General features: G+C 44.4%; 1 protein-coding gene across 2 annotated transcripts; it reads right to left on the bottom strand.

Moving 5' to 3' along the window:
* Nucleotides 1-28: 28 nt before the first annotated feature.
* On the bottom strand, nt 29-27,153 carry sardh (sarcosine dehydrogenase). 2 transcript variants are annotated; one of them, XM_037484549.2, is made up of 22 exons: nt 27,036-27,153; nt 26,143-26,332; nt 25,381-25,517; nt 25,066-25,244; nt 24,112-24,291; nt 23,577-23,700; nt 23,273-23,373; nt 21,345-21,449; nt 18,866-18,995; nt 17,690-17,776; nt 14,123-14,213; nt 13,772-13,913; nt 10,736-10,819; nt 10,355-10,468; nt 9,832-9,970; nt 8,422-8,535; nt 7,907-8,054; nt 4,808-4,901; nt 3,432-3,594; nt 3,145-3,313; nt 2,678-2,813; nt 29-1,603 (listed from the first exon to the last, which is right to left on the bottom strand). In XM_037484549.2, the coding sequence occupies exons 2-22, from the start codon at nt 26,325-26,327 to the stop codon at nt 1,475-1,477; spliced, it is 2,751 nt and encodes a 916-aa protein (XP_037340446.2). In that variant the 5' UTR covers nt 26,328-26,332; nt 27,036-27,153; the 3' UTR covers nt 29-1,474. The 2 variants fall into 2 exon arrangements, with proteins under 2 accessions (XP_037340446.2, XP_062414956.1); XM_062558972.1 differs by having other exon boundaries at nt 26,908-27,085.
* Between the last annotated feature and the right edge of the window lie 701 nt (nt 27,154-27,854).

Genomic DNA, 27,854 nt, shown 5'->3' with positions numbered 1-27,854 from the left:
CCGTAGACTGAAAAAACACCTTTGGACATACTGTGCAAGAAGACCCGAAGTCATGTTTTATTAGTCAGTTTCACATTTACCAATGACATTTTCTTATTAACCTAAGACACTACCGAGAGCGACCACTGCAATGATTAATGGCCTTCTGGGCCGAATCCATGAATCATTCCACATTAGTAAACATTTTGTGCTGAACATGCAGCAACACAGCGAGAAGTAGCCCTACATACAAATGCCTTCTTCAACACACACACTTTCTTGGCTGCTGTTCAGTGATGAACTTGGGCCCAAACTGTGTGGATTTAAGTGGATTTAGACGCAAATCAAGTGTCAGAACAAAAATACATTTTTGCAATTAGCTTGTAGGCTGATAAGTAAGAAAAATGGATGAAACGTGGATGTTTGTTTGACCCGTCCAACGTCCACCAAGCCCCAGTATTCAACCAGCTGGGAGTGAGACCCGTTTGGAGAAGCATATGCACAAGTGAGTGCAATCGAACAGCAAAAGAGAACGCATAATTGGCAGACGTCTTATCAAATAAAAATGCATCCGTTTAAAAAACATAACTGGAACGGACTGCAACAGAAGTTTAATGGCGCAGAGCAACAGGGAACAAGGGGTTCCATCTGTAGCAGCTTCTTACTAAAAACCTCTTTTCTTTCCCCAGCAGTGTTTTGTCCTCGGCTGGAACTCGATGCCTCGGGGTGCTTCTATTCTCCATTACCCTCCAACCCGGATAAACACTCCTCATTATCAGGACATAATAGTTTTTTTTTTAATGAAACTGCTATAATAAAGGTAGTATAACGTTGGAGCATAGCTGTATTCCTTAAGAGGATTTTGAAAGGCGTCAGAGGTTGGATTTAAGATGAAATATCAAAGCACTGCATCATAATACAACATGCTGCAAAATTAGGACAAAATTAGAATGATGACCTACAATTATCCTAGAGCCCCAAAAAGTGATGCCGTAGTTTTCTCAGAGCACAAACTCTGGCAAAACAATTGAGAATTTAAGGTATTTACACGCACACACACACAGCAACTAAGGTTAGGTTGAGTTTTGTTTTATTAAACCAAAGATGATCATGTGCGGTTAAAATCAATCCAGGAAAAAAGCTGGCTTTTTCAAAGTCAGCTGGTTCCTTTCCTGTTTCACCAGTGATACTCCAAAACTAACATTGATTACTAAAGACAATAAGAATGAATTTACTTCATATCAAACCCAAAGAGGGTTAAAAAGGTTGGGCATAATAACACATCATTCATACCAGAATCAAATACGCACCTTTTATATCGTCATACAGATTTTAGACCATCTCTTCTCCAACTTCTATATTGAATGAGAGAGGAAAGCGTTCACATTTGAGATTCATGGTATAGATGCATAGACAGAGAGTCCAGCACGTTAAGACTAAATCAGCTCCAAACACCACAGCTGCACCTCAGCAGGCTTCACGTGCGTGGTCCCTCTCACGCATAGATGCCCTTGATGCGTTTATTCTCAGGGTCAAAGGGAGATTTGAGGTGGGCTTTAGCCTCGTACGTCACCCCCATCCTCTCCAGTGTAAACGCCCCCTTCTTTATGAAATCTGCAGTCACCTGTTAAGGAGAGGAAGAGATCGAGATAAGGGAAGTTGAACAGGGGAGGAGGTTTTACATTTTGGGAGATGAGGAAAGGAAGGACGTTCAAATGTAGAGTGAAAAAGAGATGACCAATTAATCCACAATCTGTGGGAAAAATAAGTGTTCCCAGCTGGCGGCGCAATCCAAAACGGACAATTTCACGGCGTTCGCATCCGACAGAAGAGAACGGCGCGCAAAGTTTTCAAAACGCTGAATATGATCCATTCACTCATGAGTCAATGTCAGCGGAGCTCATTTTCACCGACTGACTTCCTCCCTGCAGCTCTGCCACTGATCTGTCACTCATTCACACACAAACCCAGGGCTCAGTTATGACTACCTCCATGTCCAAGGAATTAAATCCTAAAACTACGGTTTGACTGTGACATAAATGAATATAACTTCACTAACGAGCTTGCCCAATAGTATTTGATGCTGCGCACAAGCTTCACAGTAAATCCACTTATTTCTCATTGACTGCCTTCCCTTGTCAAACCACAGACGCATGTACAGCCCTCTTGGTCTGACCAACAATGCAATTGGGGGATACATTTTAATGGTGTGCTGGACCGACTTCCTTAGTTACCGCTATACCACAGAGCCGTAAAAAGGCTGAGTTATAAAAAAAAAAAGGGAAACCTAAAGGAAGGGAGGAAAGAAAGGGATAGGGAGAGGGAGAGCAATTGAGCAAACAGAGCAGTGCAGGCACTTGTATTTTTCTCTATATGTAGTTGTGTTTAAGAGAGACATTTCTCACACACACACACTTCTTCTGAAGCCAGTGATGTGATTCCAGTGGATGTGTTGTGTCATACTGAGTGACAGGAGACAAGATCCCTCAGACCTGTCCGTCCATTTGTGTGTGCGTGTGTGTGTGTGCACGCACATGTGTCCGAATTTGAGTGAGTGCGTTTCAAAGACTGAAGAGCTCGAGAAAGCCACGGTTCAATCCGCTTCGACTAAAAGACTCAAAGATTATTCAACAGAGAACCATAAACGCGGCTAAAGAAAGGGACACGTTGTGGCACTACATGTATTTAGGGCCCTCACCACTCCTCCATCGGGGTTGCGGATGTATCCATATCCAATAGTTTTGTCGACAAAGAAGCCGTAGTCAGAACGCCGTAGGTGACCAACAGGAGTGCCGTTTCGGAAAATGGCCTCCAGACCAAACATGGGTACTTTCCTGGTGGAGAAAAAGAGAAGGGAGTGTCCCACATTCATGATCCTTTTACACAATATACCTTTATTATAGCTATATTAAATCAGCATTATGTTTTCTCAATGCACATTTGGTAAATTCATCAATATTAATTATTCTATTTACTAAGTAGGACCACTGCATAAATATTTACGTTATGGTTCTAGATTATCAATTTGTGTAGGATGTCTAAATGGCTTCGCTACACAAAGCTTCGTTTTTTAAATTTCAGAAAATCACCAAATGTTCTTTCCTTTTAATTCCTTTAATTCATTTTTGCCTTTCTGACTAGCATGTAATCACAAGCTTTACTGACTCATCAATGGTGAAGCAGACGATGCGCCTCCTCAGCCCCTCCTCCTTCTGGCTCTCCAGCCGCTCGCGGCCCTGGAACGGGATGGAGCTCTTGAGTTTGCAGGTGAAGCCCAGGCCCGACTCCAAGGGGGTGTCGTCTGGACGAAGGTCGGCGTGCCAATGTCTGTACCCTGAGGAACAGGGGGGGGGGGGGACGAGAGAAGACTTCAGCTGTGAAGAGCACCAAAAAGAAAGCTTTACATGAGCCGGATTTGCTTCTTGGGGTTTTGTCATCTACAGCGCGGTCACCTTTCTCTATGCTGAGTGAGTCGATGGCCCTGTAGCCGGAGTTGATGATGCCGTGCTTTGCGCCGGCAGCCATGACGGCATGGTAGACTGCCAGGCAAGAGCCTTTGGGAATGTGCAGCTCCCAGCCGAGCTCTCCGACAAATGACAGACGCATAGCTCGCACCTGGACGAGAGGGCGGAGGATTAGTGTGATGGAGAGCGGCATGTAGGAGGCCAGACATTTGGTTTTTCTAATCCTGAAAGAAACATCGAGGGTTTACGCCGGTTACATTGAAGACCGGCTAGAGCCTCAATGTAGAGAAACTCTGACGTGCAGGAGAGTTGTGACTAAAACTACAGGGACTTCCATTGGATTATCATGCGTTTAATTAAAAACACCAGAATGATATGAGTCAATACTAAAGAAAGAGAGCAAGTGAGAAAAGAGGTAAAAATAAAATAATAAATAAATAAAAATCTCTCCAATAGTTTCCCCAGTGGGTGCTGCGAAAGCCAAGCCATCTGGTCAGCCTGGATCAGTGTGAGCCCCATATGTACATGATGAATGAAACTCTGGGGAGGACAGTAGGGCCAGGCTTATTCACAACAAGCACACACACACACACACACACACATCTTATGCACACTGTCACTTATATATTTACCAAACATCATGAAAGGGACACGTACAAAAATGCATACATGAATTGACGTAAACACACAGGCCAGCATTCTCACTTCAACTGGCGACTTGCGAAGAGAGCTCATGAGCTATGAGGGGAGCACAGGGGGGGAGAGAGAGAGCGAGAGCTCTGTTCTCACAGCAGTGCAGTCATTAACCGGCTGGAAGACAGCACAAGCAAGGGGGCGCACGCACACACACACACACACACACAAATTGCACAAACACTTCAGCAGAGCTGTGAGAAGACGCTGACTGTAATCACCGGAGCGTTGCATAATTCATGCAGTAGCAACTAAGACAGGGGCAAATGTGTGTGGACATATGTGTCGCTGCATGAGCCGGTACAACATGTTCCCTTTGACCACAGGCCAGGAGCAGAGTGGAGGTCAAACTGCGGGGGCCGAGGCTCTGTCACCTTACGGCGCGATTGGTTGCAAGGCGAATGAAAAATGCAGCTAGGTTTAAATGTATGTCCCCAAAGATGGATGAACTTTGGGATTTTTGAGCTCAGGGTGGAAGGACGGAAAAAAAAGAGACAGGAGGTGAAAATGATATGCAAGTAAATCACGAGGATGTCAAAAAATCTCTATTGACTGAACCTTCAAAATAACAAAGTATTATTACATTTACAGTATTTCCTTTTGTTTACCTGCCACTGAAGGGGTTATTTTGAAGCTCATCCAGTTATGGTAGAAATGTGCTGTGTTCCTACCTGATGCCCTGCTGCGCTGACAACCTTGTGTGTGGAGAAGGGGAAATCTTTGTTGCTCAGGTCTGTGTCCAACACCTCTTGCAGCACCTCTCGGCTACACATCAAGAGAAAACACAGCGCCCGTCACTCCGTCAAAATATATCGCGTTTGAACTTGCACACTTGGTGTGATGAGAGATACTTCTGAATGCAAATGATCGGATTTTCTTTGAGAAAACACTACTAGAAAGAACTACAAGCGCCGTTTTTATATTTGATGTAGAAACGAACCGTCTCTCCTCCCCCCCACAAACAAACACATATACACTAAAATCAATATTACATAAAAATGACTCAACAGAAAAAGGGGACTAAGTTTAGCTTATTTTGCTTCTTGTGAGTGGGCAGGTAGAGGCTTTTTCTGGGAGATATTTTTGCAACAGTGTGAAAGGAAGCCAGGGTTGAAGATATTTGCAGATGGGGGTTCAGCGAATGTTTTTCCCTGCGCTGCACACCTTAGTGCATCTGTGTGTGGGTGTCCCTTTTTTTTTAAAAGCAATCAATGTGGTCATAGCTGGATGTAAAAAAAAAAAAGTGTGTATGAGGGTAAAGTCAATGGTGATGAAAACCGTTCCTGCATACTTGCATGCATCTGGCACTACGGTGAACGGGCTAATGTTCTCTTCAGGCTGTCCTCCATTTTGTGTCCTCCTTCAAGCAGCGCTTTGTTCACTGAACTCCCATGACCGAGAGCAGGGCCAATTAGCTATATATAATCACTGAATTGCTCTGTTTGTGTGCATGATGCGCGTGTTGGGGAGAGGGAGTCTTTCAACCACCAATTTGTGTCTCCGTCTTGCCTCTCCTCTGGGGCTCAGAGGATGCAAACATACACGCGGCTCTATTGCAGGATATCAGATCATTTCCTATATCATAAATAAGGTTCATAATTACAAAGCACACAATATAGCACAGTTTCACCCATTGGATAATGCTGCCAAAGCTGTGTGAGTCTCGACACCCCCCGCCCACGCGCTGTGGAGAATTAAAGTGAGACATTTCTGGGAGACAAATGCATTTCCATAAACGCTGCAATATTCCATGTCGCCAAACTTTGAAGAGATCAATTTGCTTCATAAGGAAACAAACCCAAGAAACAATATGAAGGATCTGAGAATCATCACGGCACTGTGCAGAGGGAAGCAATAAAGATGCTAATCTGGTTTACATTATTGACACAATGCACACACACCCACACACACACACACACACACACACACACACACACAGAGAGACATCCACCTGTGCTTTGGATGCGTAGGAAAACTCAATGGATTTCATAAATAATCCAATATTTAAACCCACAAACTCACCGGCCACTTTATTAGTTACACCCGTTCAATTGCTTGTTAACATAAATCGCTAATCAGCCAATCACATGGTCTGAAGCTCAAACCGAGCATCCGATTGGCGAAGAAAAGGGATTTAAAGGACTTTGAACGTGGCGTGGTTGCTGGTGCCAGACGGGCTGGTCTGAGTATCTACTGGGATCATCACCAACAACCCCCTCTAGCGTTTAGTATGGTCCGAGAAAGAGAAAATATCCAGTAGGCCGCATTTGTGTGGACAAAAAATGCCTTGTTGATGAGCGAGGTCCAACGGGCTGTCTGGTTGGAGATGGAAGAAGGGCAGAGGAATGCAGAACACAATCTCTGAACGCACAACACGTGGAACCTTGAAGAAGATGGCGTGGGGGATATTTTCTTGGCACACTTTGGGCCCCTTAGTACCAATTGAACATGGTTTAAATGCCACAGCCTACCTGAGAATTGTTGCTGAGTATTGTTGCTGAGTATTGTTGCTGAGTATGTGTCCATCCCTTTATGACCACAGTATTCTAATGGATACTTTCAGACGTATAATGCACCATGTCACAAACCTCACATCATCTCAAACCGGTTTCTTGAACATGACAATGAGTTTACCAATGGCCTCCACAGTCCCCAGAGCGCAAACCAATAGAGCACCTTTGGGATGTGGTGGAACGGGAGATTCGCATCATAGATGTGCAGCCGACAAAGCTGCAGCAACTTGCGTGATGCCATCACGTGAAAATAGACTAAAATCTCTAGGGAAGCCATGGGGAGAGGGTTTGTGAGCAGAATAACACACGCAGAGGCCGGAGGGTTGAGAGCTTGGAGACTTCAGACAGAAAATTAGAAAAAGCCTCACAGAGACAAAATCGACACAGCAACACAGAAAACAGAGCAAATTGGGGGGGGGGGGGATGGTTGAGGAGTTCATAGAACGAGATGGAAAAGAGGTAAAAAGGTGGCCCGCCTCGCTCCAAGGGGGAAGAACAAAGGGAATAATGTCAAACTTGGATCACATCCGTATTTGAATGTGCAGCACCACTCCTCTGTGCCATACGCACTTCTCAAGCATGTTGAAATCATTGGAGGCTGGTTCTGATGGATGAGAGGTAAAGCTCGAATGCTGTGAAATGTTTAGAGGAGTTTTTACTACGAGACGCTAGCTTAGCAAAAAAAAAAATATATAGATCGAATCATGTGGCATCTGGAATCCCAACGTGAGTGAATCAGGTTGCTCTTTGTGTCCCTCCATGACCACGGTTAGACAGTAACAGGTCATGGACATGACCTAACCCAAGGCGTAAACTGCTGTTGGGACGCAGACCACTAGTACAATGAGTAATCCTCATCGCTGTCACTTAAGCAGATGAAAAATTGATTGTAATTTACTTTGCACGGTTTTACAGCATTGTGAAGAAGCCAACGGCTACATTAAACTGCAGAACTAGCCTCCAACCTCTCTGCTTCCGCCTCCTGTTTTCAATCAACCTCCGTCCCTCTCATGCCCACGGCCGAGTCTTTAAAAGAGGCACTTAACCCGCTGTGCGGTTATCGATCAAACAACTCGTGCTTTCGGCTTCCCCGCCTCTTGTCTGCGGGATGTGTATCGCAACCCGTCTTTATATACTTTATATACTTTCTTATTTTCTCCTCTCCTCCCTCGCTCACTTCCTTTGTCCTCTCTCTCTCTGCAGCATTTCCATCATGTCTCATGTTCGTTTGTCGCCGTCTTTCTTTTCTTTGCCCACCTCTTGGGTCCCTGGATGCTGATCATCCCCATGTCCTCGGAGTGGTCTGTCAGCTGGCAGTGGAAGCCTTGGTCCTGGAGAGTTGTTCTGATGTGGTTCCAGTTGTGTTCTGCTACACCGCCGCCGATGGCCAGGTAGTACGCATCACCTGGGACGAGGGTCGGGAAACAAAAGAGGTTAATAGGAGTATGACAGAAAAGTTGACAACGAAACATCAAGCAAAAAACTGACAGAAAACTGAAGTAGAATGAAAAGTAAAACGCCACACAGATAGATACATACTGCAGGTATACAGGATTGATAAGATACTGGGTGACAGGACAATAAAAACAACAGTAGAGTAAGAAATGAGAACACAATGACAGATCCCCAGATTTAAAAATAAAACAGTTGAAATGACAAAAACACAACAGGGACAGAATGACAGAGAGATGAATGGAATAACAGAGAGCCAGCGATCAGTAGAGCTGACTGATGTGGAAACGACACACACTCCCTTTCTCCCCGTTCCTCACCCTGGGACTGTGGTGCCAGCGGCAGGTCGGCAGCTCCGGGCTCCAGTCTGCTCACCGTCAGGTCAGCCTCCGTCCCTCCTTTCTTATTCAGCATGCAGGTGTACACGGTGGAGCCTGAAAAACACGCGCTATTTATTTATGTCGCAACACTTTGAAGAGCGGGATCCCTTGAAATGATCCATGTGAAAATCAATTCAAGATCACAACTTCCTGTTGAGGGAAAAATAATTATGAATCTCTGGCTCAGACATGTGATCCTCGTCTTATCAGAAGCCATTTATTGCCACATATCTTACAGACAGGAATTGGACTTGGTGCAATATACGAATAAAATAATATAAAATACAATTGTAAAATAGTTACAACGGAAATATAAACCTTATCAAAGCTGATAACATCACTGAACAAAACAGTCATTATTATAATGCCATTCTAATAATTTGTGTCTAAGTAGAGGAAACGAATGCGTTGGCCAAAGGAGCTGACTAAAAAGCGTCTGTCCCAGAGTCATCTCCCGCTGGCACGAATGATTGTTACAGTTGCTTTTTGTCACCAGCACTAAAGAAAACGCTGTGCATGTACGTGTTAGTAAAGCAAAGGTCGGCCTGCTGTGACACTGGAGGTTGTCGGGGGGGGAGACGTGACGGCTGTAAGTGAGAACTGGAGGACAAAGAGACAGAGAGAGCAAAGTCACTACGTGTCATCGAAGATGTCACAAAAGCTTTTGAGCGAGCACCTTGGTGGGTGGGGTGAGACCTGGTTGTCAGACTCCGTGGAGGATACTAAACTGTAAGTAGAGGTTAGTGCAAAAATCACGTAGGCTGCGCCTGTGAAAGCTCAAAGTACGACTGGATAAAAGGTTTTTTTGATTTAACTTCATCATTATGATGTCAATGTTGATTGCACAGTCTAATGGCCATGGGATGATAATGACCCCACCAACGCATTCTTTGGTTCCCCGATGAGCCTCAAAGGCGATCTCCTGGGAATCGTAAGGAATGCGTCCACCAAAGCAGGAAGAAGGTAGTGCTTTTGTTTCCAGGATTCAACATATATCACACATACTAATGGGATTAGATGATTGTGATGTTATTGATCATTTTGGTGTTCACGGACAGTCAGAAGTTTAGAATCACGCAGACACAGCTGTCATTGTGTTAATTTAGAAACATATTTCAAGAGACAATAAACTGGGATACACCATTAACATTATTTTTTGAGCAATTATTAGCAGGATTAAACATTTTGTGGAAGAGTAGACGGTAGTACTCACATATTGGCATGTTAAAAGGTCCCTCTATCATGTATCTGCCCCCTTCGTTCTGTCATCTTCCTCCCATCTGTCCGTCTGTGTGCGTGTGCGCGTGTGTGTGTGCGCGCGTGCGTGTCTTCTCGCTGCAGCAGACTGACCTGGCTTCTTGTTGACATCAGCTGTGAACAGCCAATCCGCCGCCTTCTTGGCATCTGGTCCGGTGAGATAGAACTTGCCGAAGTAGGACATGTCAAACACGGCCACGCCGTGTCTACACGAGAGGCACTCGCTCTTAATCTGCAAAGAGCGAAATGGAATTTCAGCCTCAGAGCTGCGGTTTACTTCCACGATGTTGCCGCTTCATCCTCGTTTCGTCAGACGTGTGTTATTGGGATAGGAAGCGTCCAGGTTGGGAATCCTGCCTCAGTGGTCCATGTTGGGTCTGGTAGGTACTTTGTGCACCATAAACCTCCTTCACTGATCGCCCAACACTGTGGGTCGTCCGTGATTATCACTTCCCATGAGGACAAATGTCCCCCTGCCTGCCGGGAGCGTTTAGAGAGCATCACACTCATCTGGCAGCCCAAGGTTTATTCATTTTTTCAGCTGAATTGGACTGAATTACATTGTTCTACTAAATACAACATAATTAAACACACGTGCACACATGCGGTATCTTACCACGTCGTGATGTGGAGGGAAGTCAAACGTGTACTCTTTTCCCAGCAATTCGTTGTACTTGTAGTTCACATTCTTCTTAATGTCATAAGCCCCGTAGTAATCATAATCTTTAAGCTTTGCATTGAACAAAAGACAAACAAACCGTTAGAAGCATATTGATAATAATTATAACAATAATCATTGTCGCAATGTACATTGGGCCGGACACGGTCAATGTCCTCCATGACTGGCACTCTTTTCTAACTGTCCCTTTCAAGGAAAGAGTGCATCTCAATAGTCTTTCCAAGAGCCTTTTTGTCAATATATGGTCGTAGATAAATCTGTGCCGTGCACATGCTTGCATGTGTGTGTGTGTGTGTGCGTGTGTGTGGGGGGTCTCACAGGAGCGGCCCCGTCTTTGTTGAACCAGCCAGGTCGTTCCCAGCCATGTCTCTCCTGGAACACACAGCCCTGCTCCGTCAGCACCTAAAACACACACTAGTTAGTTAATTAGTTGAGATGTGATGGTCAAACACTATTTTAGCAAAAAACTGTTTACATCTCATTTTTTTGGAGCGGCGTGGAGATATTTCCGCGCCTGCCGTGGTCCTTGTTAAAACTGACAGTCGCCCACAGTTGGTAGGTATGTTCTGCTATACTCTCATCCTACCAGGCAGCTAGCTGGCTGTTGCCAGAACTTCCCACACCAAGCTATATTTACCCCCTCCCCCCCCCCCCTCCCCGCACGCTACCGAGGCGGAGGGGCGGGAGTGAGCAGCAGTGTCAGCGACGGCCTGTTTGTACTCTTAAATGATGTTGTATTGCCTCCTAAGAGCAGACAGTCTCATTATTTGCACGAGGGCAGCTCTTAAAATATCTGAAGTAACCCTTGGCCATAATACACAACAAGGACCATTAAGAACAGGAGCCAGAAGGGTAAACAAAAACATTTCAAAAATGGTAATTAGACCGCTTCTGTGTGTATTCCGTTTTTGATCTGCCGGTCTCAGGCTCTCCAACAGTAGGAAGGCTAGTTGCTAGGTGATGGCACTCGACGAGTGATTAGCAGGGGTCTAATGGGCATGCGGCCGAGGGTTGGACCAACCTCGTGTCACAGGGACAGAGGTCTCCATCAAGCTACAGTCAATCTGAGAGCAATTATTTGAGCATTTTCGCTGCTCTCGGCTATATTGTAGCCGCTTAGCATAAAATCAGTCCGAAAAACATCACTCGTTATGCAAATTAAAGTATTACTGTAATGTAACTGTAAGGACTTTAGTCTTAATGGTTCAGTGTTATACAACAGGGCCGATGACGTGCCACAGCTGCAGGCTTACACCATCTATTAAGCCTGTGAGGTGTCAATCAGCTTATACATTTTACAGTAGATAAAGGACTTAATTTTCGCTATGCAATTACAAGCCATCTAAAGGGCACCAGGATTTGCTGATCAGCATGGGGGATGTGATAAAGGTGCTCTGATGCAGATAGTGGCATTTACTGTGCCCAGCGTGTGGTCTTTAGAGAGAAACAATCCGGTTCTTTGACGCTCATCATACGTCACGAGCATGTTGCTGATATGCTAGTAAACCATTGGGATGTTGTATTGGTGACTTAAATTCTGTTTATGCAAAAATATCAAATCAGAGAGCTACAAATACAGAACACAATTAGATGTTTTTCTTCATAATCTAATCAAACGTTCACTAAGGAGATACAAATAAATGAAAAAAAATCAAAGTTTCCATGCCTTCATATCTTTGTTCATTCAGTACAACATCTTAAAAAAGCCCTTTGGAAAATCTGATTAGCTATGCATGAAACGTGTCAAGGAAGCTAAATAAAACAGGCTGAAAGTAAACAGTAGGCCTGATCTAACAAAATACATTGAAAACAATGCTAACGTAATTTGTGTGACAGTAATCTGTCGTGAGCCTGCACGCGTGAGCGGAAATCGCAACACTTAAAAAGGTAAATGAAGTTTGGACCAGAAAAGCAAGGCTAAGTGGGTCATTAATGCATAAAATATGGTGGGGAGGCCCATTAGGAGTTTGAGTCGGGCTGAGGAGAGAAAAGACATCCGAGACCAAGCTCCCGAAGCTAAGTGTATCATTTATAGTCAAGTTGTCAAGGATCGCATAAATAAAAGTAACTCCTATGCCAGAGCATGAATCAGCCATTTGTCCACCGCTTTGAGCAGAGAAGACATTAGGAGAGACGGTCTGTGCACCTACCGAGAGCTCTGACAGAGACGGGGTCACAGTTTCACAGATGATATCTTTGCAAACACTTGCGTCACCAGTACTTCGGTACTAGCTCGGCAAAAACATCCAGTGAAAGACATGGACACACACACACACGTGCACGCATGCACACACGTTCCAAATCCCCATTTTTTTTTTTAAGGATCAGCAACTGACATGAACACAATATAATGATCGACCGCACACATTCATGCAGAACTTGGGGTTTGTATGTTTGCTGTCTCAATTATCCAATCAGACGCCTCGGTTCCAGAGGTTAAGAAGGAACGGCAGCACCTCTTCTTCTCGCACACAAAAGACGGATTGGAACGAGAACAAAGACAGTGACAAACGCAGGAAGACGGAGAGAGGAAACAGAGATTAAGTATGAATAGGAGAGGCAATTGTATTGGGGAGGATGTCAAAAAGAGAGAAGGCGAGAGACATACGAGTGAAGGCCGTGGGTAGGCCCAAGGAAGGAAAAAAGGAGGCAAGTGAAAGGCTTGAAAGAAGAAGTGAGTCATCAAACTTCTAAAAATATAGGAAGTGAACAAAGATGACTGTTGGGTTTACATGGCAGCGTAGTCGATCATGTGACTTTGAGAGGTACAGCGGTTTTATCAGGTTCAGAAACCTTGTGTATCGGGGTTTAGAAAGTTAACCCCCCCCCCCCGGCTTTGCTTGAGCCAAAAGATGTCTGTCAGTCCAAATCCTTAAAGATACACAACACTGTCGACACTTTCACAAAAAATAGAACAGCTGCTTAACTGTGTGTCAAAAGAGCCAAAGCTGTGCTTAACATTTCTCAAATTGAGGATAAAAATATATATGAATATGGTTTTGAAACATTGCAAGAAAAGGTTTTAAAAAAAGATAATCTATAATTTGGCTAATCAGACTTAAATTCTTTAATATAAACACAAACACTGTTTGTGTTACTTTAGGATATTCAGGTAAATATACAGGAACAACCTTTTCTAAATATGACAACGACAGATGAAAACGCCAAGAAAATAGCCTTTGTGGAGTTAGTGTGTGTATTGTCAGTTATCCAAGTACAACATGTTCAAAAACGTATGAATAGTTTATACTTCTTTTCATCCCCATTTCCTTTCACTATTAAAGTAATAGTCTTTAGATGTAAAGAAGAGGGAAAAAAAGATGGCAACCTATGGCGTCTCATCATTCCATCTACCTGATGAAACGGGTCCTTCCTCATGTTCCGGCTGGCCAGCGGCTCATCAAAGGGGAACACCACCGAGTAGTTTTTCGCGTACGACTCATGGCTCCTCTCTCTGATCCAGCTCGTGTTGTCTGTCAGCGAGTTATGGAAGCGCCTGAGACGGGAGCGAGAGGAAACTCAAAAAGGATCAACGCTCGTTAAAAGCCCCGATCATCCTGACATAATTGTCCCCGTCTCCAGCTGGCCTCGTCCAACACAAATGTTCTGATACAAAACCTGGCTTTGGGATCAAAGTCCCTTTTAAAATACTTTTAAGTTTCACCTCAGTGGGTTTGTAGACAGTCTTGCTGTGCATCAATGTACCTGATGTCGTAACCATACATATCCTTCTCAGGGCGGCCATGTATGATCCAGTGAGCCAGCTCTCTACCACAACCGCCTCCCAGCATCATGCCTGACAAAACACACACACACACACACACACACACACACACACACACACACACACACACACACACAGAGAAACTGTTCTGAAAAGCATCTCAAATGTTAAACCCATGGTGAAACGAGCAATTAATGACTCGAGCCGAGCAAGTTGAAGTTGTCTCGGGCGGGAATCGTTGCAAGGACCAGATGGAGGTGGCAGACAGAGGGAGGTGTGGCGCGACACTCGGTGGGATCTGGTTCAGGATGAGACACAGGATGAGACACAGGAAGTGCCCCGCCGAAGCTGTGAGTCCGGAAGCGGAGCGCAAAATCTAGGGCCGATCGCCCCGTCCCTGGGTCCCCAGGGCGGAGGGTTATAGACCTAAAGCACCCCCCGTGGCCCGGGTTCAGCACTGAAGGCGTGTCCAAGTAACGGCACAAAGTCTACTCTGCAACGTGATTACGCAAATAAGCTGCTTCCATCCATCAATCTTCCGTCGGAGTTTTGACTTGAATGAGATTGGGTTTTAGTTTAGGGCTGCAGCTAAAAATTAAGTCATTATCCTTATTTGAACAATGATTTTGGCTCTGAAGTCTCATACAAAACAGTCTAATTACCTGTTCAGGAGAATTATAGTTTTGAGAGTGGAAAATCTGAAAAAAACAGACCCTTACTGGGATTGCTTGTCTGGAGGACTGTGAGTGGGTCTCATTATTTTGGAGCCTGGGTATGTCATATGACCTAGAGAGGATTGTTTTGAACTCTGTTCCATCATTTGACCCTTGCTCCCGGCTGCCCCCGAGCAATCTGACCTCATCAGCTGAACCGAAACGGCTGCAGCTCTGATTTTGTGTTTTTCAACCCAACCAACCAACAACACTGGCAATTCAACTCAATTTCATACACACGGTCCCCAAAACTGCCGTGGTAATGAACTGCTCCTTACAAGCTACCCCCCCCCCTCCTCCTCCTCCTTCTTGTTGTTGTTTTGCCCATAATTTGCATGCATTGTGTGCATGTTGTTAACACGTGCATCATCACGCAGCAGCATGTTCAGTGTGTCCTTGTATCCCTCCTTCGCCCCCCTCCCCCCTCTCCATCCCTCACAGCCTGCCTCCTCCCTTTGGCCGTCATCGCTTCCCTCATCTGCAGACACGGTCACTCTGGGCGAGCCCTGGGTGGATGTTTGAGTGGCGGACCGAGTTCTCCCGAGACGAAGTGGAGAGAACCAGCAAGGCGAGGTGGTGCTGATGATGACCACACTGATGTGTGAGCGAGTGTCTACGGTAACCCTGATGCCCGTGCTTCCTCTCATCCTCTGTGCCGTGTCACTTCTCCTCCACTTCACACTCGGAATCTCACGCGGGTACTGGGCGCTTGTGACGTGCGAACACTTGCTCCCGTATAGGCCGTCACTCCCGGTCCGCTGCAGTGTATCGCTCTCAAATTACTTTTAAATAGATTCCCAGCGTGCTCTGACATTTACAACGATGCCGCTGGTCAATCAAAAATGCTTTAAAGGAGAGAGAGCATTATATTCAACCTTTTCTGCCTTTGTGTGTAGGTTGTTTTGCAGGGGAAAAGAAATCAATTGCACTTTTCACCTGACACAAATGGTCAAAACAATCCCTGCATCACCTCAGAATGTGAGTTGATGCCTCATTCTTATTACACCTGGTCAAATGACAGCTTGTTGCATCCAATGATGCATAATGTTGATGTGCTTATTCTAAAAACTGCACAACTAACTTACAGAAATACAACCATAAAACCAATGGCCGTGCTCAGGAATGATCATCAGCAACACAGTGATATAGTTTAGAGGTGAAGAATTTAAAAGAAATTGAATAAATGGCCTCAAAGCTCATCATAATGATTTTGACTACAAAGAAAAGGGAATTTTTAAGGTTGCTAAGTAACAAATACAAGAGTCCAAAAGTCACTGCACACTCAGTAATGGATTTTCTTAATGTGAATCAGTCAACTTTGACCCTGTGAATCCTGAATTACCCCACTTCTCCTGCCCCGCCTTGAGCCAAATAAGCTGCGTGAGTTCATGTGTGCGCATGATTTTTTTGTGTGATGAAGTGAAAATGACAGGGGACTTTTTCGGTGCCAGAGGGACAAAAAGGCAGTGGGTGACTAGAGAGACGGTGTGAAAAGAGGACAGCGTGAGGAAAATAGATTATTGAGCTTCTACTTTGATTAATACTCAAATGTTTTGCTTTCAAGCGTGTGTGTGTGTGTGTGTGTGTGTGTGCGTGCGTGTGTGTGCGCGTCAGGCAAATGAAGGCGGGCCTTGCTGTGCAAAAATCTCAATAACCAAATCCCTGTTACCAGGTGTGATATATTGTGTGCCCATTTCAATGAGCTTCTTACGAGCATGACGCATCGAAACTAGAGGACAAGAAAAAAGAAATATACAGCCTAGGTGAAAAAAAGGATGTCTCCGGAACATATAATTTATCTGGTCATTATATAATTGTGATAAATCGTCGTAAACTATAAATTAACCAAAAATAGTGTCAAAATGTCCAATGCAATGTCCAAAAGGCCAAGCAAAGTCTTCAAGTACTTGTTCTTGCATCACAGCTGAATTACTGGGGCCGGCATTTATTTATTACTTTATATGCTACACCAACACAGACAATATGTACAGCACAGCGTAAACCCATAAGCTCCAGTAAAGGTCCAGTAAATGAGGCAATATGTATGAGGTACGATACCTACCTACAGCTCAGGGACAGCAGTGAGTGAGCTCTTGTTAACCTGGCAGTAGATAACGAGATACTAACTCACCTAGAAAGCAGCACACGGACAGAGTGAGTATCTCGGGGGTAAGTGGTTGGGGAACAGTTGCATCCAACGTACAAAGACAACATTTCTGAAGCAGAAAACAAGAGAGTCAGAATGTATGTGTGTAAGTGTTGACTAGTGTACTTCTGTATGTTCAGTCATTAGAGCTCCACCTCTGGTCTGAACCACTCGAGGGCTCGGCCCTGTGGTCTTCTGCCCCCGTGCAGAAACGAAGCGTTCTCTCGACAGTCTGTCAGAGCGGACGGCTGATTACTTTACCCTTTACGCCCGCTCTCTCGCTCTGTTCTCAGATCGCTGAGGCGCTCACATTCCTGCCCCGTCTAATGTCAAAGGTAAGCCCATCTGCGAGTGAAGTAATGGACTGACTTGTTTGTGTGTGTTCTCACTGGATAAAGTCCTCCATAATTCATTTGCATGAGGGAGTGAGCACAGAGGTTGGCGAAGGCGGGGTCAAGGCATCAGACACTTTGGGGCCTGCTTGTTTTCTTGCCGCGTGTCAAAGCCTGCTTAGAACGTCCCAGCTCATGTCATGGTTTCCTCAAGGGGAAAACGCTACGCCGCCACCGCTTACAACTGTTAGCGATATGCAGCATTTGTCTCGGATGTCGATGTCTTTCTGTAAAATCGCCCCCCCCCCCCCCCCCCCCCGGTTCTTTCTTCAGTCTTTCCGTCTGTGCAGAACTTACCAGCGCTGTTGAAGCCACAGCCCAAGAAGAAACCTCTGACCTCTGGGGCTTCTCCCATCAGCGGCTTGTGATCAGCTGTGAAGGATTCTGGGGGGGGGGGGAAGCAAAGAGAAAAGTGGTAACAAACCCAAGGTAACCACCGAGGTGACGTTATGTTCCCATACAATACTTATGCTTTGTGTAAGAGCATGTTGTCTTCACGCCTCACAAGGCTTCACTGTGCAGATGGGCGTCAGCCATTTGTTGATTGCTAATTTATGCTGCTCTTTTGGTTGTCCCTGTCGTGAACTAAATCATTCATTAAACACAATTGTTTGCCTGAACACAAGGCTGCTTGCTTGTTAAACCCCTCGTAATATTATGCTCACACAAGTTAAGCTTTAATGTGCAGCAGCGTGGGCCTGTATGCTGGATCCCAAACACGTGTATAGTGGTATGATATGAGGTTTAACCTTTCACCTTATCTACTGAAATGTAAATGACCATAATCCTTAATAAACCTTCCTTGTGGTAGAAGGATTTACAGTACCAGTCAAAAGTTTCCCAAATGAGAAAATGTGGTTCTCATGGAACTCCTTACACTGGGACTAAAGACATAATGCCTTAATGTGACATTCACAGCTGAGAAGGTAATTGGCAAAACTGAAAAAATAATAATTTTGACCTCCATTCCCTCTGAGCTTCAGTCTCTCTGCATTTCATCCCTCCTTCTTTATAGCTCTACTTATGCAGTGTATTTCACTCTGAGAATCCCTACTATCTCAAATTCAAATGTATCTGCCTTTGCCAAACGTCCTTCTCATTTCTCAGTTTTCCATGTGGTCGTTCATGTGTGCGTGTGTAAATGCATGTTTCAGTTGTTTCACTAACTCACTCTACTCACACTACGATGATGAAAAATCCAGTTCAAGGCTGTAACTCTTCAGGCTACGCGCCTAATCAAACCACGTCCACAAACATGACGCACAGTCTGCCAGGTTCCGTATTTACGAGCTAACAACATATTCTACGAACTGATGGATTTCAGTTTTCGATTAGAATGTGTCTAATTTAAGAAGTGTGGTGAGGAATGCTCGTTCCCCGCTGTACTGCATCATGTTACAAGCAATTTGCAAGAAGGGCTTGCATGATTTTCAGAATAATGTAAAACTGTGTAGGACCGGTGTGTACGAGTACCTGGTCCACAGACAGTGGACTTGATGCCAGTCTGCTCCAGACCAGGAACTCTGTTGATGGCCCCCTCGATGTGTTGCGTGAATACATCCCAGTCAAGGTCAAACAGGCTGAAGGCAAAGTCATCCGACACCTTAGAAATAAAACACAGCAAAAGCATACGTCAGGACTTCGTTTTCTAACGTTGGCAAAACGAGGGTTAGGAATTTTCTAAGGATTATTAATTTTACATATTTGAATCCAAAACTATCCAGATTTTTGAAACTGGTTTCACATACATTTCATACTTCTACAGCATACTTTGTGTGCTGCTTCCCCAGGCCTGTGCGATGCCCTCCCTGACACCCTGGAGGCACCACAACCCATTGACTCTTATAAAACGGGCCTAAAGACATTTCTTTTTAGCAAAACGTATGGTCCCCCCCTCTTAGATTTCTGCCAAATTATTTGTATCTTTATACAGAACTGCCTAACTTATTTCTTCTTTTAAACTGTAGTCCTTTGAGATCTGCCGATGTAAAGGGCACTACAAATAAAATGTATTATTATTATTATATTCCAAGTTAATAATGCATCTTTCTGTGATTTCTGTGAAAATGGAGCACTGAAAAAGAGTAAATCTTTCATGGCCAAGAACAATTGTGAGGAAATGCAACTTGGAAAATATAAGTAAATAAAAAGGTTAGATTAGAGCACATTTGTTTGTGTAGAAACTGTCATAACTAAAAGGTTATGGTGACAAATGCTCTGGACAACAAGCTCTCACATTTATTATAAAACTCATAGCCACCTTCAAAAACAAACATTCAGCTTTTTGTTGTCTTGTTCCATGAACACAGTGAATCGATACGACTTGAATGTAGTTTCATCACCTCAAAGTCAATAACGTAGAGTCTGATCCTCATCACTGTGGATCACCACATGTGACTGTAGAGTACGTCCCACTCACGGAACAATCCCCGAGCATCAACACCAACATCCTTCAAATCCCTCTGCGTTTCCTGTCCAGGCTTTACTCTGGTCCCATCTGGACCTCTGCAACGTCCTCTCGTCAGCCGGAAACGGAGCTTTCAGCTGCTACAACTCTCTCCGTTCAGTGCCTTAAAAATTCTCCCCTCCTACGCAAATCTGACTGACCGAGGCTGCTCAACACAACAAAAACTCCAGCACCACAGCTGGTGCCCTCAGAGACTGTACCAGTCTGGCATTTGTCCTTATGTCCTGGTATCGATTTGGTCACCCCTTCAGTTGAACTTCTCCATCTCGACTCCTGAATGGCGTGACTTCAGAACAGTGGTCAGTCTCTTACTTTCACAGCGTCTTTCTGAGTCATGGCGGGCCGGATAACAGACTCATTGTACAGTCTAAAATGGGAAATAGAAGTCAGTTATATAGACTTGCTGAGGGGGTTCCTATGGCTTAGGATTAGTGATTGAGACGTGTCACAGGGATGCGCACAGCGACAGCAGCTCCTTTCTGTATTATTATTATTATTATTGTCTGAGGAGCAGTGCCAAACAACCTTCCCAAGCCATCGATCCCGATCTTGACTCAGTAGGGAACAGAGGAACCTTTACTTGTTGATGACGCATTGTAGGAGCACAGATACAAAGGACAAATAACTCAATAAAACGTGGAGGCACAAGCAGTTAAATGTTTTCAGATTGAAACACCAGGAAAGAGTGCGAAAGGTTCCGACCACCCAACGCGGCCACCCTGCTGGTTAACGCGCCGCTCCTACAAACCAGTCCTTGAGGGAAAGTACACACCTATTGAGACCAAGAACACCTGTTGATTCAAAAGCTTTTATAAAGATCATTCTACAAAGTCAGCCACCCCGTTAACAGTCTGTCTCTGTATAAAAACCTGTACGATTACTTTGTACACTTGCCAAAACAGCCTGTTGTGTTTTAAAGAAAATGCGTTTTATATTAGCAGATTACATTACATGTTATATACCTGACGCTTTTATCCAAAGCGATAAATACAAAATAAATAAATATATGTATATATGTATTGTTGATGGTGCTACAGGAGTTGCTATGGGGTTGTTAAAATCATTGTGTTTATTGCCCTTGGAGAATATGCTATGCTCATCAATATTTATGTTATAGATGACAACAAATGACTCTTCAAATGCAAATTCAATCCCGAGCCCAGCCCGAGGTACCCACCAAAGTACACTGAATCCATTAGGCCCTTCCATTAGTGTTGAAACATACTCATGAATCAATTTATATTTATATTCAGCATACCAACCTTGCTTCAATGCAACCTCGCTATAGTGCTAATTGTACACTAATTGTTTTTTGCTATGTGTCATCCCCCATTTTTTACATCTATTTTTTTATTCTGATACCTCTGAACAGAAGTATGCTAATTTGTTATCTTAAATTGGATTAAAGGATTGAGGACTCTACTCTCAGGTCAGCACGTAATTCCCCCCCTATAAAACCACGGTTACCTTTTTTTTTTAGCTTACCTCGTCCCAGAAGACGGGGTTGTTTTCATAACCCCCAACAGACAGGGCATCACCTTGGAGTCGCAGGTACACCGAGGCGTCATGGTCCCTGACATTTGGCATGTTCTGCAACAAGATTAAAATAAAAAAATGAATTAATAGGAATTAGTCCAAACAAATGTGTTATATTGACCAAATGACGGGCAGACTCATATTCGTTAAAGAGAAGAATGAATTATAAGCGCCACAATCTACATGACCGAGATAACTTTTCAGTTCAAACTTTAAAATTGACCACGTGTCCATAAGACACAAAGATAAGCATGTGGTACATCATTTAAGTTGTACCTGAAAATGCTTGTCATTCCAAACAGATAAAACTAAACCAGAATTTTAAAAAAAAGAAAGAGCAATTATTTTATTATTAATTATAAACTTACCACAAGGAAAACAAAAATAACTTTTGCTGAAACCAAAAAGAAGACAACGCTGTTAAACTCACTTTAATAAGCTAATTTTCTAAAGCTAATTTCCCACGTATGTTTTCCCATTATTATACACACTGTGAAAAGAATACATAATACGGGACACAGTAAACAGAAAAACAGCTCCAGTGGCACAGGCCTAACAAACCATACAGCAGCTCCTGACACCCATGAAATCTGCTTGCCAAAAGACAGCAGAGAGAAGCATTCATCCCCTTGAGTCTGAATTAATGTTCTTGTCGAAGTGTCTCGCGAATAGTTACACTTTCATGTGCGTCGTGTCATCTGCATTCATTCCGTCAGGGGAGCTATTCATTCCAAATTCAATTGGCTCCATGGGCACAAAACCAAACTACCGGTGACTGACACTTGCAAAAAAGGAAGCGACATAAAAAAAAAAGCAGCCAAGCTGCGGCCTTCCTCTCGCCTCGGTGTCGAGTACAGTCCAGCAGCTACTCAATGGCATAAACGCTGGACTTCAATACACTCGTCCCTTTGTGCGCTCGCAGATGAAAACGCATTGTCAGAAGTGGGCATTTTTTTTATTCGAACCCAAAAAAGCCCCCCCCCCCCGCATGTATTCACACACAGACATGTGGTCAGCATGAGGTGTTTGACCCCAGTCGCACACCCCGATGGGAACAGATTCCCCCCGATGGCCTCCGACTGGCTGATGTCCGTGCACATGATGGGGCAGTAATGCTGGTTAAGCTGCTCTTAAACTACATACCAGAGAGGCCCTGACAGCACCCCCCCCCCCCCCCCCCCCTCCGAAACCACCAGCACAGTTACGCGTGTGCACGCTCGCCAAAGACAACACGCACTAGATTCACAAACAGAGGTAAAGTTGACACATGGCACACGTCGGACACGTGTTGGACAGGCAAACACAATTTCCCTTTCTCTTACACAAATAAGCAGCAGGTCTATCAGTAGTATCACAGCGCCCCCTGCAGACCATTCAGAGGTATTGTAGCCAGATGGAAAGGGGTGGGAGGGGGGGGGGCAGAAATCCAGAATCCAAGCTACAGCAGTAGTTTGTATGAGGAGGCACGAATACTGCATTATAAATGCATACTAAAATGTAAGCCTACTAAGCCTACTAATCCTAACGGCACTGTGTTGTTTTTATGTTGGAAAGAAATAAATGACCAGAAATTTGGAAACCGGGCTATTCGCTGGTGATCGGACGCGTCAAAACAAAACAAGTGGCAAAGTAGCACAAACACAGGTAGCACAAATACTGTGTTTGGAGCAACATCATTTAAAAGGACATCTCAAATACAGATTTGTACACCACATATATTTCTATTGGACTTTGTGAAGCAGCCCAATAAAAACAAATGACAAACTAGCGCTAGTACAATCAGGGGCCACTTCTGTGATTGATTGATCATATTTTTTGTACAACATATCATGAAACCACAATGAGGTTGATGAGCTCTAACACATGGTGGACCCTACCTGTATGCCTTCAATTCTCTCTGTCACCACATAGGCATGATGCATTGCAACAAGCGGCACCTTGACACCAGCCATTTGCCCCAGCTTGGTAGCCCACACACCTGCATGTAACACCAAGAGGCAAAAGTCATGAGAACGACACATTTAAATGTAGATACAAGAATGCTTTAAAATTGCACCAAATTGTTTATTTTACTTTAAATTTAAAACCTCGTAGCAATCTCATGGAGGCGCTAATGAAATAATAAAATGCATTTCATCTGTAGTGTTGTTTGCTAGTCAGCTGATCTTGTCTGAATCCCACCTGCACAGTTCACCACACAAGGCGTCTCAATGGTCCCATGAGCGGTCTCCACTGCCTTCACCCTCTTCACACCCAAGGCATCTGCCCGCACTTGGATACCGGTCACCGGGCAGTTCTCGATCACCTGGTTAAAAGATTTATGGTAAAAAAGGTCATGTATATGCTTGAGTAATTGAATCACATTATTTTAGCTTTTTTTAAATTTGCAGAATAGCAGGATTTCTTCAAAACGGTGTGATGAAACGGGTGGGATTTCGGGGATGAAACTTTATCCTTCATCCGGTTTCAACTTCAGCCTAATGTCATCTTCAGGCAGCGAGTACGCACGCAGGTATTTTTGAGCCGTGTCAATTGGTCAGCTAGCTGAACAGTCAGAATGTGCCCCAAAAGGTGTTATCTGCACGCGGTAAAAGCCAGGTTAAGATTCATTGAAACTACCAATCAGGAACCATCAAGTTTAACATGGGAGTTATAATGAGGAAAGACCAAAAGTGACCAACAGAGGGGGATTCAAAGCAGTCCGCAGACGAGCTACCTTTGCCCCCCTGGCAGTGGCAGCTCTGGTCAGGGTGGTGCAGGTGCCTGCTGGGTCCATGGTGCCGTCTTTTGGCACATACAGGGTTCCGTACAGATCATCGACGTTCATCAGAGGATAAAGGTCCTTGGTCTCGGCGGGTGACAGGACGTGGGACTCTATACCATAGACCTTACCCAGCTGGAAAGGAGGGGAGATTTCAGGGTTTATGGGTCATATTCTCTCCTAACAGGGAATTGTTTTCCACTTGAAGTTGAGGATCACCTTTAAACCACTTCAAATGAGAACTGCGCAACACTTCCTGAAGGAGGAGTTTGTTATCAGCCACCAGTAGTATATTATTAATTAGGATTTTACTGAGGATTGTTTTGAGCATAATATTTTTACTGCTTTGTCATGGCTGGATCAAGTTCACTCCATGGGGCTGGATGGAGTCTCATGTGTACTATGAACTTCAAACACACATAACCCAAGGTACACAAAGTGCGTTGAGCAATTCAAGACCCAAATATTAAGTCTGCCATTTAAAGCCCAGAGAAGCAGCTGAAAATATGTTTCAATCCAAATGCAACTCTTAGAAAACTGCTAATTAACTGGGAGCCTGAGCTGTACACGCCAATCAAGTTTCTATCAGGTATTTGGTAATTGTCACAACATCATTACCTCAGTAACACTATTATTTATGAGCGGTTATTTGTTTTCAATGACGTGGAGAGAAACTGCCATTAAACATCAAATCCTTCTCATGCACTTCAGCAGCCTGTTTACAATTCAATATGTTGTCTACATACAGTTGGCAGTGATCATTTCTCCTGCATACAAACGGATTTCGGAAACCATGGATCGTTCTTTTAATCTATGTTTTAAAAAGTGAGATCTATCATCAAGCTATCATTTCTATAAGTTTATGTTCACGTCAAGTGTTTTATCACATAAATCAAACTTGGACCTTACCGACATGAGGCGCTTGTACTCGTCCAGCCTCTGCTTGTTGGAGGCGATGAAGAGTCCTCCGTTCTGGATCCAGCCCGTGTGGAGACCCGTCTCCTCCTCCAGGTCTTTGCTGATCACATTCCTGGTGTGGGCCAAGAGCTCTACCTCGACATCACTGGGACGGAGCTGCCACAGGAGGCCTAGTGAACACACACACACACTTTATGACAACTTGAAGAACTGGATGTGTGGAAAAAATCATCCAGAGAAAAACAATCTAGGGTGGATGGGTTAAACAGAAACTCCTTTCTCCCCACATTCGATGCGGTTGGTTACCTGCAGTGTGCCAGGTGGTGCCGGCAGTCAGCCGGTCTCTCTCCAGCAGAACTACGTTGGTCATCCCCATCTTAGCCAGGTGGTAGATGGTCTGACAGCCCAGACTGCCTCCGCCGATCACCACTACATCCGCTGATCTGAGGCAGGTGGCAGATAATCGCAGGTGAGCTGAGAACACAGCGTTTAAGGTGGAACCAGGGCGACTTTCGTTTGAACCAAGATCAAAACAAAATTGTCATTTTTGGACAAAAAGCGGCACACAAGGACAGACACCAGACTTGCGTCTTTCTGCTAAACAAGAAGCGACACCCTCCCAGTCAACAAACAAGCTCCTAACTAGCATGCTTATTTTTGGCTAATTACTGTAGCTTCTTATCAAATGCACAAGTATGAGATTTGTATGGGTCAAATTCTCAGCAAGAAATTAGACAGACATATTTCCAAATATATATATCATTTTTCAAATTTCTCCTCTGGAAAATGTGAGTTGTTTAGATTCTTTATTATCATGTAAATGATAATAATTATTTTTAACCCAGACAATGAAATGACAAGTTAAGGGATCCATAGACCGCCTGCAGTCTGCTCTCGTCATTGCAGATCAACCGATCCATTGATCAACTTCCCCTGCTTTTTGTTTGTTTGGTTATTTATTCTTAATGCAAATCGTAAGAATTCAAACAAGCTGGTCTCACAATACAAAAACTACTGGAGGTCAAGGGTCACTTTCAGCGCCACACAGTTAACATCATCCACGCCAACCTGGGTAAAGGCTTAGTGGGTCCAGAGGAGGCTTCATCCTTTTGTTGGAGCGTCTTCTCGTAGGGAACACTTTTCTCCTTAGTGGGCTCCGAGCTGTAGGACCGGGCGGTCGCCCGACACAAGGGAGAGAGAGGAGGCCGCGCCACCGACGCCACGCGCCGGACTGCACGCCCAAGGAAGGCCATGGCCCCTGTGATCAGCCACAGGACACAAATAAAGCAGGGCCATGCTGCAGGAACAAGTGGACGTTAGGTGTAACACAACTTCCTTGATGGTCATTTACAGAAAAACATCTCCAAGCCAAATGTGTCACACATTTACAGTCATATGCAAAAAAGTTCTCAAATTGATGTGTGCATTACTTTAGAAAAATACAATATGTTGGAACATTTAAAGAAAAAGAGAGTCAAACCGTAAGGAAATAGTTTTTTCACCCTCATAGAGATCAAACGTTCACTGCGTCGTGTATTATTGAAAGAACACTGAGCTGCAACTTTGTTCCATTACTGATCAGTAATGGAACAAAGTTGCAGCTCAGGGGTTCGAACCACAAACGCGAGTCGGTAGTTTACGGAGGCGTTTGGCGGAAGTGTGCAGCTCCGACTCTCCTTCAGTGGACAACCATAGTATTGCTTTCCAGACACTGACGTTATGTTAAAAATAAACCGAGCAGATCCGAGCTGTAACGTGGCACTTAAGCGCCGCTGCGTGGGAAACAAATGGTGCGCCATGAGGGGAAACTGCTCGGTCTCCGTGTGCACTTACGCTCGCTTCCTCTTTGAACGATCGTCCCAGGAAATACACTCGCGGGTGGAAAAAAAAATAGTTTGCAAGATTTGAGTCACGAAGGGAAAAACGACCGAGTACTTGTGTGTGTGTGTGTGTGTGTGTACCGGAGACCAGCCGCGTGTCAAAGCGTGGCGGCGCGGGCTGCGATCCAGCAGCTGTCAAACCCGCACCTCGCACAGCGCGAGTGGGCGGGATCGAGTTGGCAGCAAAGGGGGCAGAGCGACAGTTTGCGGCCCAATCACAGCTTCAAACCCGCCCAATTCAACCCGAACGGTCCGTGTTTCTGCTGAAGGTGCAAAACCACGCGCAAGAGCCAATAAGCAAACCAAGCGTCATGCGCGCATCAGACAATCAAATCCACACACCGATAAAGATGACAACAAGGTGCTTACTATTTGTAGGACAAAAAAAAACAGCATTCGAGCAGCCTTCATACACAGGAAGTCACACCTGTCACTGTGAAAATATATATGTGGAAAGGTGTGTGCGTCTGGCATATCATTGCAAAATCATTACATATATATATATATATATATATATATATATATATATATATATATATATATATATATACACTCGCAGACGTGAAAGTTTTCTATATTGATAAAACCCAATATAGATTTTGGCTCTGACCTGCTGTATGCACGGATTGGGCCGAGTTGGGATTACATTACAACCCCTAACAGCATTCTCCTAATGTTCAGCGTTCATGATGGCCATCTGAAGACAAAGCGCATACAAAATAGTGATAGTTGTTATCTGGAAGGAACTGAACGAGCATGTGCTTGACCCTCATAATAATTGTATTGATTGGGTAATCCAGTTATTGGGCTATGTACATCCTGAGTAACTTGTATTAACATGAGACGAGAATGTAAATTCGTTCACCGAAGAATGGCAAGAAGTCAATAAATCGTGAGTTT

This window comes from Pungitius pungitius, chromosome 18 (genome assembly GCF_949316345.1).
Source record: "Pungitius pungitius chromosome 18, fPunPun2.1, whole genome shotgun sequence".
Classification (NCBI taxonomy): domain Eukaryota; kingdom Metazoa; phylum Chordata; class Actinopteri; order Perciformes; family Gasterosteidae; genus Pungitius; species Pungitius pungitius.
This window is presented reverse-complemented; position numbering and strand designations above follow the sequence as displayed.

Excerpts from the sequence above, each read along its gene's own strand:
- sardh (XM_037484549.2), bottom strand. The coding sequence starts at position 26,327 with ATGGCCTTCCTTGGGCGTGCAGTCCGGCGCGTGGCGTCGGTGGCGCGG. Across the intron at positions 10,820-13,771 it reads GGAAGGACCCGTTTCATCAG|GTGCTGACGGAGCAGGGCTG; the intron begins GTAGATGGAATG and ends TGTGTGTTTTAG. Across the intron at positions 3,595-4,807 it reads TCAGCGCAGCAGGGCATCAG|GTGCGAGCTATGCGTCTGTC; the intron begins GTAGGAACACAG and ends CCTCTCGTCCAG.